At 45.4% G+C, this 13482-nt stretch overlaps 1 protein-coding gene across 1 annotated transcript in view; it reads left to right on the forward strand.

The window, feature by feature from the left end:
- Positions 1-13482, forward strand: part of CFAP44 (cilia and flagella associated protein 44) — a 79132-nt gene that overhangs the window by 48082 nt on the left and 17568 nt on the right. The window contains exons 20-28 of the mRNA XM_065573466.1: positions 2293-2514; positions 3091-3236; positions 4677-4947; positions 7358-7413; positions 7928-8090; positions 9566-9696; positions 10912-11105; positions 11587-11767; positions 13068-13245. Of these exons, the coding sequence (XP_065429538.1) occupies positions 2293-2514; positions 3091-3236; positions 4677-4947; positions 7358-7413; positions 7928-8090; positions 9566-9696; positions 10912-11105; positions 11587-11767; positions 13068-13245 (1542 nt within the window). The remainder of the gene's footprint in view (positions 1-2292; positions 2515-3090; positions 3237-4676; positions 4948-7357; positions 7414-7927; positions 8091-9565; positions 9697-10911; positions 11106-11586; positions 11768-13067; positions 13246-13482) is intronic.

Raw genomic sequence — 13482 nt, forward strand, 5'->3', positions numbered from 1 at the left:
ATGTCACCTGAACTGGAATCCATCTTTAACCTGGTGCTTTTCCATTGAGAAGGAGGGGGTGGGAACCCAGAGAGGGACAAAGGATTCACGCCTTATGCAAAAGATATATAAGTGGGATGGAAGAGAACAGAGGATGGGGCCATCATGAGAAATCCCCTAGCTACCACCTGAGCTGGAACAAGGGCTGTACCAGGGGAAAGGATTGTGCTCAGACTAGGAAGGTGTCCAGTCTGTGAAAGAAACTTATTGAAACATCTCTGAGGGTGAGATTTTATCTGCATTCAGTTTTATTACCGTATTAGGCTTAGATTTGCGTGTTTTATTTTATTTTACTTGGTAATTCACTTTGTTCTGTCTGCTATTATTTGGAACCACTTAAATCCTGCTTTCTGTATTTAATAAAATCACTTTTTACTTATTAATTAACCCAGAGTATGTATTAATACCTGGGTGGGGGGCAAACAGCTGTGCATATCGCTCTATCAGTGTTATAGAGGACAAACAATTTATGAGTTTACCCTGTAAACGCTTTATACAGGGTAAAACGGGGGGAGGGATAGCTCAGTGGTTTGAGCATTGGCCTGCTAAACCCAGGGTTGTGAGTTCAATCCTTGAGGGGGGCCACTTAGGGATCTGAGGCAAAAATCAGTACTTGGTCCTGCTAGTGAAGGCAAGGGGCTGGACTCGATGACCCTTCGGGGTCCCTTCCAGCTCTATGAGATAGGTAATAAAAAAAAAAAAAATTTTTTTATTTGGGGTTTAGACCCCATTGGGAATTGGGCATCTGAGTGTTAAAGACAGGAACACTTCTGTAAGTTGCTTTCAGTGAAGCCTGCAGCTTTCGGGCACATGGTTCAGACCCTGGGTCTGTGCTGGAGCAGACAGGCGTGTCTGGCTCAACAAGACAGGGTGCTGGAGTCCCAGGCTGGCAGGGAAAGCAAGGACAGAAGTAGTCTTGGCACAGCAGTTGGCAGTTCCCAAAGGGGTTTCTGTGATCCAACCCGTCACAGTCAGCATTGCATCTATGCATTCCTCAATGAGGACTCACTCCTTTGAAGACATGTGGCCAAATTCACTGCTGGTATAAACATGGGCAACACCTTCGATAGCACTGGAGTTACCCACGCCTTCGACAGTGGGTATTTTAGGAAACTGAAAAAGCAGCTCCGTGGCAGGGTGAGGATTAGAACACGGATTCCCTGACTCCCAGCGTCAGCACTCAGTCTGCCACATCGCAGCTGCGTCTCTGGAGTGATGGCACTGCCACTCTCAACCGCACTCTCAAAGATTTATAACTACTCTTTTGATGTTTTGTTAAAGATCTGGCAAAGCCCCAGCATCCACAGTGACCAGGAAGAATTCAGTACTCAGGAAGAAGAGATGTCTTTGGCTACCTTACAAAGCTAATATTTCCCTGGGAAAAGATAGCATGATATTTGACACTTATTTATGCCGAGATAAGTTTTAATAAAATGAAGATTTTAAAGATTGTATAAATTGGCCATGGCAATACTCTTCAATTCAGTGTTCAGAAGGAAGGTCATTACAAACATTTTGTTTTCACTTTAAACTTATGTTCGAGCACAAACAATGCCACATAGGAATCTGAATTCAGGTCTCCAGCATGGTCCCTTTTACTTTTGGGCAAGTAAAGGACAGAGTTCGGGAACACTGCGGAAGTAGTGCATCCAGTCCATGAGTTGATAGAGAACCTCCCATTGCTGTCAAGCAAACCCTCTGGCTAACACAAGGCTTGATTGGTTTGGGAAAAGCTGCATTTAGCATGTCTCTGGTGGAGGGTGCTTGCTGTTTCATTAGTTCTTGGAGGCAGAATATAAGAGGAGGCGGGAATGAGAGGATTCCCACTGCAGCTTCAAATGAGGTATGATGGGGCTTGTCTACACAGGCCCTGCAATGCGGACTACAGGAGTCTGAATTGCTGAGTGCATCAAAGTGTGGTGCTGTAACTACTCCATGTAGTCCCTGCTAGCTTGAACTAAAAGGTACCTAGTTTGTGTTAATGCAGTCCGTTTCAAATAAGACTCTGTTAACTGGAAACATATACCTTTTAGTTTGTGCTAGCAGGGCATATATGGGCAATTGCAGCACAACATTTTAGTGTGTGCTGCATTTCACACCCCTATAGTCTGCACTGTGGGGTTGTGTAGACAGGCCTGACCTCTGTTTAGTTGCGAGGAATTCTTGCCTAATTTCTAGCATTTTTATCATGAGAGCCTTTCAGTCAATGGTGCATTGGTTTCATGATTCATTTTTCACTGCTTTCGGTAACAGAGGGAAGAGGAGATTGAGCGCAGAGAGAAAAAGAAACAGGAGGAGGAGAAGGCAAGGTTGGCGTGGATAAAGAAACAGCAGGAAATGGGACTTGAGATAGAAGAAGAGCCAGAGGCAGAGCCTGAGAAAGAGGAGCCACTGCCACCCATCTACGTCCCACAGGAGCCCAGCCCCATCGTCTGTGGGTTTTATTCAGCACCAGGGAAATTCTGGCTCTCTTTGGTAAATTAAATATTCTTTCATTTTTAATTTGAGAAAGGGATTGGTAAGTGTAGAGACAATAAGATTCATGGACTTGGGGATTAGATGGCGTAGAGAACTGGTATTTGGAATAAAAACCTTTTGCCTCTAGGACACAAGCTCATATGTGCCCCATGCTTGAAGATATCCAAATGCTCAGAGAAGACCAAGTGCTTGATGTGAGTGCTAAGTGGTCTTTGTGAAATGGTTTTACAGTGTCATTCCAGTTCACAACAAATGGCACTCTCTTTGGTGGTCTCCCCAGAGAGGCCAAGGTAGTCCTTTCCCCACTAGTAGATGGTGGTCCCTTGTGGTCATGACTGAGGCACATTGGTGGGACAGAGAGGGATGGCAAATGCTTGTAACTCCACTGATAATGGTGGACTTATTCTGCGGCTAAACAGCGTTTCCAGGGGGTTTTAGTCTGGCTTCTGTCACTTGCAATGAATTCATTTTTAAAAAGAAATTTAAGAAAAGAGCAATTGTTCATGTATTTTCCTGGGTACCTGCATCAGCATCCTTTCCTCATGTCTTCTTCGTGGCTCTTCTCTTCTTTAGGGTGGCTATGACTCTGGGTACCTCTACCACTGTGCATTCTCTCCGATTCAGCACCAAATATCCCCTGAAAGCAGGCAAGATGAGCCCTTTGAGGTGATTCCTATGGAGAACACAGATGACAACCCCATCCAAAGGATCTCTTTCTGGTAAAAGTGCTTATGCACTATGACTTACTAAACTGATGAACTGGAATCAGGAGATATCATGGTATATTCCTCTGTTTCTTTCCTTGTGTGGATCAGTATCCATGTGCAAGAGTACTGATGCTGAGAGTCAGGTACACTGGATGGTTCAGACCCTGGGTCTGTGTTGGAGGAGACTGGCGAGTCTGGCTCAACACGACAGGGTGCTGGAGTCCCAGGCTGGCAGGTACACTGGATGTCAGTGGTTTGAGCATTGGCCTGCTAAAGCCAGGGTTGTGAGTTCAATCCTTGAGGGGACCACTTAGGAATTTGGGGCAAAATCAGTACTTGGTCCTGCTAGTGAAGGCAGGGGGCTGGACTCGATGACCTTTTGGGGTCCCTTCCAGTTCTAAGAGATAGGTATATCTCCATATAAGTGTCTCTATTCCCTGGTACCTACAGTTAGTTGGTTACCAGCTTTAGGATTCCTGATGGGTAGGATTTGTCAGTACAGCTGTGTAAAATACATTATTTTGTCTTTTAAAAAATGTTCATGTTGAAAATGCCCACTTTTTTGAGCACTCAAAGTTCAATTGTGCCTTTAAGACGCAACCATGGATTGGGAAGTTCTCCCCAGGGGAAGCCCTGGGATGCTGCTACTTCCTTCGGGGGGGTGCAATCCACTACCTCAGTGCTTGTTTGGCCAGTGGGTAGGGGGATGGAGTCATGGCCTTACCTCCTTCCATTCCTCACCCTCTTTAGGGTGCTCTTTGCTCCCCAGGAGAGTATGGAGGGAGCACACTTTCATTGTGCCAGGCCTGCAGCTTGAACTGGATGTTATGTGGACTGCACAGGTGGAGTGGAGAGCTCCTTGTGCTCTCCCCACCCCATGAGACCAGGCCTGATCTGACCCCAAGGAAGCAGTTTTAGGTTATAAAAACTGTAATTTACACCTGTCTTCTTCTCTCCTTCTATTGGGTGGAGTATGGGGAGGTGAAAGTCACCTCCCAGTCCCGAACCAGGCTGTGTGGCAGCCATGCAACCCCTCTTTAGCGGCTAATCCAGGCTGTGGGTCACAACCAATCTGCACCTGTTGTGCAGGGTGTTGGAGCCCATTGGAACCATGCAAATCCAGATCCAAAACCCTCCAGAGCCCATTCCTTGTCCACTCCATATTGATTTTCTCTGCTAGCCCATGACCCAATTCCAAAGCCAGTTCCATGATGTATAGGAGGTGCATGGTTACCCTTGTACAGTCACTTAGTTTGCCAACAGCCTTCATCTCTTGTGCAGGGCATAAGTGGTACAGGTGAGAGAACCTTGCTCCAGCCCTTCATACCCGGGTGAATTTCACCATTGTGTTAATTTAGCTTTCATTCACAAGTGTCATTGGCTCTTTGCTGTTGCAACATTAACTGTTTTAGATCAGTACCTGGAATTGTTTAGCTTTTGTTCACTTTACAGCACCAGCAAGCTGTTGATGTTCTGTGGGATGAAGGATGGAGCAGTGCGAGTTTATCCTCTCCAGGACAAAGACCTGTCAGCAGACATGATGAACGGATACTGGTCCTTCAACATGCATGACAACGATTATGGCCAAATCCAGGCGATCTACTCTAGTTATGATGACCGATTCCTGGTTACCTGTGGAGCAGATAGCAACATCTTTACCTTCAATATCCTGTCTCCAGAGGACATTCAAAGAGAGCTAAAAGCCAAAGTGCCCTCTCCAAGAGTGAGTTACTGAATGAACACATTCCCTAATTCTTCTGTATTGTGTTCTGGTGCATAGGTAAAAGCATTACAGTTCATTCTCCAGGACATGTCCAAATCTATGAATACCAGAGTACCCTCTAGTGCTAAGTAATGCGGGTCTGTTACTACTTCTGTGCAAAAAACACTCAGTCCTTTTGCATTGTGGGTCATTCATGGCAAAAACTGAGGATTTTCAAAGCAATTTGTGAATATGAGCCCATGCAAAATGTCTGCTAATGTAATAATAGTCTTTATGTCTGTAATTCTCCTTCTCTTTCTCCTCTCAGTGCTTTTTTTCTTCCCTCTAAAAGTGTAAGGTCTGTTTATTCTGTTGATGTACATGGCCTCCCTTAGCTAATCATCACTTCACATGTTTGTATGTGGAGAACAACAAAGATCTGGCAGATTTTCTCTCTATTCTGTGCTTCTTTTTATTAAAGTGCAGTTCTACTCTGAATAGAGACTTAAAATATGGCAGCATAAAGGCACTATGTTTATTTTTTATCAGTGGCTTCTGTACCACAGTTGCTCAATTTGTAAGTAAAGAAGGAATTTTTTTAAAATTTACCTAACCTGCAAACATCCCATGAGAACTGAGAGTTAAGCTGGGCTCTTTCATTCTCATACATCAACATCAGTATTAAAGATTCTGCAGGCCAAATTAGGGCCTCTAAAACCCCCGTGCTGCCCCATTACCTTTATTGAGTTTTCACAGATTAAACTGATTTGAATTTAGGAAACAATTCTATTGATGATGCACTAGAAGGAATACGCTTCCGCTAACTCTCTTAACTGTATTGGTTTTGCAGGGGTAACAGGAGTAAAACTCAGTAAAAGCTTAATGAGTCACTGAAGTAACCAGATCTGACTCCAAAAGAAAGAGAGGTCTGTTCAATAAAAAAGTGCTATCTTGACAGAATCATTTTTTGAGTAGATTGCACTTTAAAATATTTTCATAAAAATCTGATGATCTCTAGAGCCCTGTGCGGATACACAAATGTGTATCTTCATCTGATCCGCTATCCGCAAAAATTATCTTCTGATAGCTGCAGATAGCTGCGGATTTGTAGGGCTCTACACTGGGGGCCAGCCTGAGGCTCTGAGGCATCCCCCCTCTCGGAGCCCTATCAGGAGAGCTGCGTGGGCAGCTGTGGGAAGCCTGCACTGAGTCGCGGACCCTCACCGGCCCTCGGCTGGGCAGGGAGCCTGGGGGGCGGGGACACAGCCGGGGCTGCTCAGAGCCCCCCCACCGCTGCACCATGGCTCCCAGGGCAGCCCCCCACCCAGTGTCCCAGTACCCTGCCCAGGGCAGATGGAGGGACCCAGGCTCCCCACAGCTGCCAGTGCGGCTCTCCCTGACCCGGCTCTGGGCAAGGGGGCGGCTTGGAGCCACAGGCCGGCCACAATAAGAGCCAGGCAGGCAGCTGTGCTGAGCTGTGGCAGACCCTCCACCTGCCCTGGGCGGGGAGTCCGAGCAAACCCCGGCCCGTGTCCCTGCCCTCCCCCACCCAGTGTCCCTGCCCTCCAGCCCCCCGCCAAATGTCCCAGCCTCTCTGCTCAGTGTCCCTGCCCTCCAGTTCCCCCCGCCCAGTGTCCCTGCCCCCAGTCCCTCTGCCCAGGCTCCCCAAAGCTGCCAACACGGCTCTCCCCCAACCCAGCTTGGATCCGCAGCCTGGGCATGGTTAAGAGCCGGGCGGGCAGCTGTGGGGAGCTGTGGCGGACCCTCCACCTGCCCTGGACATCCAGTGTCCCTGCCCTCCAGGCCTCCCCGCCCAGGGCAGGTGGAGGATCCGTGCTGTGGTTCCTCACTGCTGCCCACCTGGCTCCTACAGCCATTTCCCTGCGCGGATACAAAATTTGTATCCGCATCCGCGCTGCTGTCCGCAGAACTGGTCCATGGATATAAAGCGGATACCCGCGGATTTGCAGGGCTCTAATGATCTTTATAACGTCATTTCCATAGCCTAGGTTGACAGCATTGCTTTATGTCCATCTTAAAAGTGCTATTTCTTATCAAAGGGAGTGTCTATTCTAGTTTTAGTCACATGGAAGAGTTTTCAAATTCTGTCACTACCTTTAAACATAAATGGGATTCGTAGTGGGCCAAACTCAAATCCACTGACGTTAATTGAGTTACATCATGGATCAGTTTGGCCCCTGTATTCATTGGTAAATATTCCATTCGCCTCTTTTTTGCCCGGGGGAACCATTAGAACCTGATATTTAGTGACTCTGTGGTGTCATTCATCATGAAGGTTTCATCTGGCTTTACAAACATCACTTGACTTGTGAGGAGCAGTGTGGGGTTCTTCCTTAACTTGTGGAACAGCCTCATGAGCCGTTGAGTGTCATTCCTTGTTTACGCAAAGGAATATATTTTTGGTTCACAGGGAGATCTTGAAAAGGAGAAAACTGCAGAAGATATTGAGGATCCCAGTGCCTACAGGTAAGGCGTGCTTGATGAAAGCAAGAACAGCTGCGCTTGCTTGTAGCTCTGCCTTCAGTTCATATGGCCCAGCTGTTTTGCCTTCTTAAAGAAGGCAGTAGCTCACTCCAAAGTTGGGCCATTGTCTCAAGACACATGGGGCCTTCAATGCCTGTGCAGCCTTTATGCAAACATCCATCTCATCCACCTGTTTTTGTAGCATGATGTTCTGACATTGTTATTTAACATATATGTTCTGATAGTACGTAGAGGCCTACTAAACCAGAGATCCCTGGTGCTAGGCACTGTACAAAGGTGTAATAAATGATAATCCCTTCACCCAAAAGCTTACAGTCTAATGTTTCATTCTACTTTTCTTCAGCCCCATTGATTCCAGGGGAGCTGCACGAGTGTCAGTGAGGGCAGAATTTTGACCTGTGTTTGTTCCTGGCTAGAAGGCTACAGTATTGTTTCTCCTCTCTCTCTTCCCCTCCACCATCCAGATAATGCCGCTTCCTTTTTCTTGCATTTCCAGCATTGAGAATGCAAAGCAAAAAAAGGAATATGACCAGATAATGAAGGCAGCAGAAGACAAAAAAAACAAAAAGAGGCAAGAGCTGATCATCCTTAGGCATGAGTTTCATCACCTGCTTCAAAGGAACATGGAGCTGCCAAAGCACATGCAGCTACACAGAGAGGTACATCAGATTGGTGTTGTCAAGGTTCCTTCCCCACTCTGAACTTTCGGGTACAGAGGTGGGGACCTGCATGAAAACCTCTAAGCTTAACTACCAGCTTAGATTTGCTTTTGCTGCCACCACCCAAATGATTCATGAGTTATTTGGGAAACTCTGTCTTCCCCCGCAAAACCTTTCCCTCCCTGGGTAGCCTGGAGAGACTCCTTCACCAATTCCCTGGTGAACACCGATCCAAACCCCTTGGATCTTAAAAGAAGGAAAAATCAACGAGGTACTTAAAAAGAAGGCTTTTAATTAAAGAAAGAAAGGTAAAAATCATCTCTGTAAAATCAGGATGGAAAATAACTTTACAGGGTAATCAGATTCAAAGAGCCCAGAGGAACCCCCTCTAGCCTTAGGTTCAAAGTTACAGCAAACAGAGGTAAACTCTCTAGCAAAAGGAACATTTACAAGTTGAGAAAACAAAGATAAACCTAACACGCCTTGCCTGGCTGTTACTTACAAGTTTGACATATGAGAGACTTGTTCAGAAAGATTTGGAGAGCCTGGATTGATGTCTGGTCCTTCTTAGTTGCAAGAGCAAACAACCCCCAAAACAAAGAGCACAAACAAAAGCCTTCCCCCCCCCAACCAAGATTTGAAAGTATCTTGTCCCCTTATTGGTCCTTTGGGTCAGGTGTCAGCCAGGTTACCTGAGCTTCTTAATCCTTTACGGGTAAAAGGATTTTGGTGTCTCTGGCCAGGAGGGATTTTATAGTATTGTATACAGGAGGGCTGTTACCCTTCCCTTTATAGTTATGACAGGTGTATAAGTCCTTTATCCTTGGATTAGGCTGCCACTTTAAAATGAGCTGTGTCCAGTGTGTTAGAATCAAAATATGACCAACCCATATCCCCCCTCTTCCCACTCCAGCTCCTTAAATAAACTGCTTCCCCATGGCACAGGCATTTCTGAGTGTGCTGCAGAAGTTAGTGCCTCAGAAGTACCTTTAAGACCTATAGACCAAGCAGCAATGCTGCTGATTTCCAGTCACTCTTTAAAGGCTACAGTGAAGGGAATGGAAGTATGATCGAGAAGCACCCTGAAGTGAGTGAAAGTGGTAAAGCTAGCAAGGGGCAGAAGTACTGATTTGCCTAGGTTCGCCCTTGCACACTGTATTTGATTCCTGCTCTGGAGAAGCATTGGAGTTCATTGCTTTTTCAGTTTTAGATGGATTGGAAGAAGGTGTGTGTGTGTGTGTATATATTTTAATATGCCAGGAGCTCCACCCCACACCTAGTGCTGGGTGACACTAGAGAAGAGTTTTGGAAGAACGTGGCTCTCTCCACTGCGGTGAACAGCTGCTGGTGTGAGCAGTTGGGTCGATGCACATTAACTCCTATGTCTGAACAAAAATATGTCTTAAACCTATCCACTGCTACTATCCTCACCTAGCATTCAGCATGCTATGACACAGTTTCCCATCTATCTGCAGGAATTCGAGATGGACCACAGAATCCGTGAGGAGATGGATAGGCAGACAGCACAGAGAATCCAACTAGTGCAGAAGGAGTTGGCTTGGGATCAGGAGAAGCACCGCATTGGGCTGCAGAAATTGCAGAGTCGGTAAGGACTTGCTTTCTTTCACCCTCCTCCACCTTGAGATCTTCCATTAACTAAGTTCAATCTGCCTTGAGGAACAAGAAAGGAACATTTTCTTCATAGAACTAAAGTGTATATCTGTCCTGTTTGTGACTATATTCTCATTTGGTCTGAAACATACACAAGTTAGGCAAGCACTGATATGCAAATCAGGTTATTACTGAATCAGGACTGTGCTATCCACCTCCATGGCATCAGAGCCAGGTTTTGGAGGAACAGCTCTGCTTGAGTGTCAGCCAGTGACATTTGCTGGGGTTCTAGAAGTGCTGGTGGAACTCTGAGGAATAAACTGTGCAGTGAACCCATGTCCTTCATGTGTGGTGAAGTGCAGCTGGGTACAAACTGTTGCTTGCTGTGGAAGAGATGGTCCTTGTCTCACTTTGGGAGGGCAATGTACCAGCGTTCCTTAAGAACAGATGGTTTATTGAGTAGTGGTCAAACCATCTCCTGATGTGGAGAATCTCACCAATTAAAACCCTATTGGAAATCTCCGTTTATAATAAATATAATAATAATATATGGAGATATACCTATCTCATAGAACTGGAAGGGACTTGAAAGGCCATTGAGTCCAGTCCCCTGCCTTCACAGCAGGACCAAATACTGTCCCCTGACAGTTCCCCTCCCCATATCCCTCAATGGCCCCCTCAAGGATTGAACACAACCCTGGGTTTAGCAGGCCAATGCTCAAACCACTGAGCTATCCCTCCCCTCCCCTTTGTGGGGAAGAATGCTGTAGTGATGCAATTCTGTTGATTCCTGGACTCCTCAGATCTCCTTGACCCTGTCGAGTACAGTTTTAGGCCTGAGTTTGATATAGAGATTGCTCTGCTAGGTGATTTTTCTGGTGGTAGACAAAGATCAACTATCTACACTAGTTCACCTTGATCTGTCAGATGCCTTAGACACCATTTTGGTTGATGGGGTATCGTTGATATGCCCACGCTTGAGTGGCTCCATTTCTAGACTTCATGAGGTCAGTGGAAGGTACTTCTATCATAGCACTGATATCTGTTGTTTTATATTTGCAAATACTATGGTTGTATAATATATTTAATTAGTATAATACATTGTTTAAGCCTTTTGGGGCAGCAATATGGGCTAGAAGGAAAATACGTCACAGACTGCTACTGCAGAAATCAGACAATAATGAATGCTATCTCTATTTTGTTTCCTTAGGTTTCGGGACACTCTGGAATTTGACACAGTGGTCGTTCATGCTATAGGAAGTAATCATCAAATCTCCACGTATAGGCTCCTGGCAATCTCCGAGAGGTACTACAAAGCCAGAAAACAAAGTCAAACAGGGAAAAGGAGAACAAGCAAATTAGGAAAAGAAGCAGAGCAAAGGCGAGAAAGCCAGAAAGAGACAAGTAAGACATATGCAGAGGCCTAAATGCTGCCATTCTGTTTACCATAATGTGCTTTCCATCCTTCATCTCACCTTGTTTATTTTCCTGAGCTTGAGTGGAAGAGACTGCAGTACATCACATCACCTTTAAGCAAAGAAACTTGGCAACAGAAGGTGGTCACAGAGTTATCTTCATGTTCTGTTTCAGTCACCACTTTGCATTCTCAATCAACAGTTCCCCTGTGCCATTTAGAACCCAGATGTTTTCCACATTCTAGTCAATGTTGGCAAAAACCCATCAACCCAAAGGGGAGACAAAGTTGCACAGCATTATAGTTTTTTTCACCGATTGATAATATGGCATGAGCAAAGGACCATTGACTGCAGCTATGCTGATTTATACCAGCTGAGGAGCTGGCCCAGTATGGCTTACAGTAGCTGTGACTTGCTTTTAGGTCACATCAGAATACCTAATGCTTACACATCCACTTCATTCTTTTTAGGTCAGGCTGCTGGAGTTAGTGAAGAGGTGATGGAAGCTGACAAGCTGAAGAAAAGGCCCCAGCTGCAAGGTGCTATAGGACGTTTTGGTGGAACCCGACTTGAACAAATTAGAAAAAATATGGAGAAAGCTGACAGGGCCAAAGCTAAGATTATGCAAAGAAGGAAGGAGTGGGATGAACTGTAAGTCCTGAATCACAAACTGCATCTTTCCATTGGCCTGCCTTTGTCGGTGGTCAAATAATTGTACTTAGCTCTCATATGCAACTGTTATGTTTTTGTATAATTCCCTATTATTCTAAGGGGGCAATTTAAAAACTAATTAGCTCCAAATGTCAGTTATGGACAGCAGATGCTCTGGAATCTCAGGTGAACCTTAGAATTTTTTGTGCTGGCTGCCACAGCTCCTCTTTTAAAGCAATGCCAATGTAGAGGGCTAAATGACACAATCAGGTGGGGAGGTGAGGGAAAAGGAAGAAGGGAGTACTTGTTGGAGGTGTCTAATTCCATCTTGGCTTGGGGCCACCAAGACTTCTAGGGTCTGCCCTTGATTAACCCCTTGAGCAGCGATAGTGTGGTTGAGCCACTTGCACTAACATCATAAACATTATGTTAGCATGTGTGTACGTACATGTCACACTGTCCCTTCCCTTTCCCTGATGGCTCCACTCTTAAAATGGAAAATGCCAAGAAAGTCTCTCAAAATGCATGGAAAACAGGAATCTCTTCAAACTTAATGTATAGCTTACTGACATGAATAGAGCCAGCAATGAAGGCAGAAAGATAGTGCAGTGAGTTGCAAATTCTTGAAGTCAATGAGAATTTGACTGGGTAAGAACTGTACGATTAGGCACTGTACTCTATGCTGCAGCCAAGCAGAACTTTGCCAACCATCTCTCTGAGAAAGTCAGCAGCATGTGCTATGCACATTAGTTGAATTAGTCATGTAACTCCTATCCCCTCTCCTGCCCCTACCCTTTCCTTGGGTCTTAACATGGCTTGAGGTATTGAATCAGGGGAGGTGCTACACATGGTTGGTGCCATCTCCTCTTTGTTGGGTGTTTTGTCAGCTAAAATCAGCTTTATAGCGTACTGTCTGCTGCTCACTGCTATACAAGGGTCTTCTCTGAGCCCAGAGCCTCATTCAAGGGTCTTATATGAATCTGTCCTTAATGGCTACATCATGTATTTGTTTAGTTTTTAAAAATCACATTTTCCTATGGATGTTTGTTTTTCTCTTCAAAACTAAAGGAGACATTCGTCCCCAAGTATGGATCACTTTCTAACATTCCTGCTACACACATAGATAAACTCTTCCAAACAATTGATATTTCCTTCTAAGTAGTACTTAGTCTTCCGCTGACTCCTAACTCTTCTACCACGCCTTGTTTCACAAAGCGGAAGTTATCAACAGGTAAGGTAAGCACAGAAGTGGGAGATTTGGGCAGTCTTTGAATTTCTGCTTGGTTTCGGTGCTTGGCAGATACAAGAGCAAACCCAGTGACAACTATGAGAACCCCAAGGATGTTCAGGACATCAAAGAGGCTCAGGAAAACATGGGGGATTTCAAACTGAAGACAGCCACAAACTACAAGATCCCGGAGCACATGCGTATGAACGCAGAGAAGAAGAAGATGCAGCTTAGATCGTTAGAGGTGGCGGTATGTAAATGGATTCACTGGCAGTGGGGCTGCCCCCTTTTTGGAAAATGCTCCATTGCAAAATGTTTTGAAAGTGACATGGTGGAGGGCCACTAAAGACAGACCATGTGTGGTCAGTTTTTACTGCACATTGGTGCTCATTTTGCCAAGCTTTTGTGTTTCACCTAGCTCAAGGTTACATCAGTCCATACCTGTTATAATAATCCTCAGATGGCCTTCATTGACCAAGCAAATATA

Source organism: Chrysemys picta, chromosome 1 (genome assembly GCF_011386835.1).
Source record: "Chrysemys picta bellii isolate R12L10 chromosome 1, ASM1138683v2, whole genome shotgun sequence".
NCBI lineage: Eukaryota > Metazoa > Chordata > Testudines > Emydidae > Chrysemys > Chrysemys picta.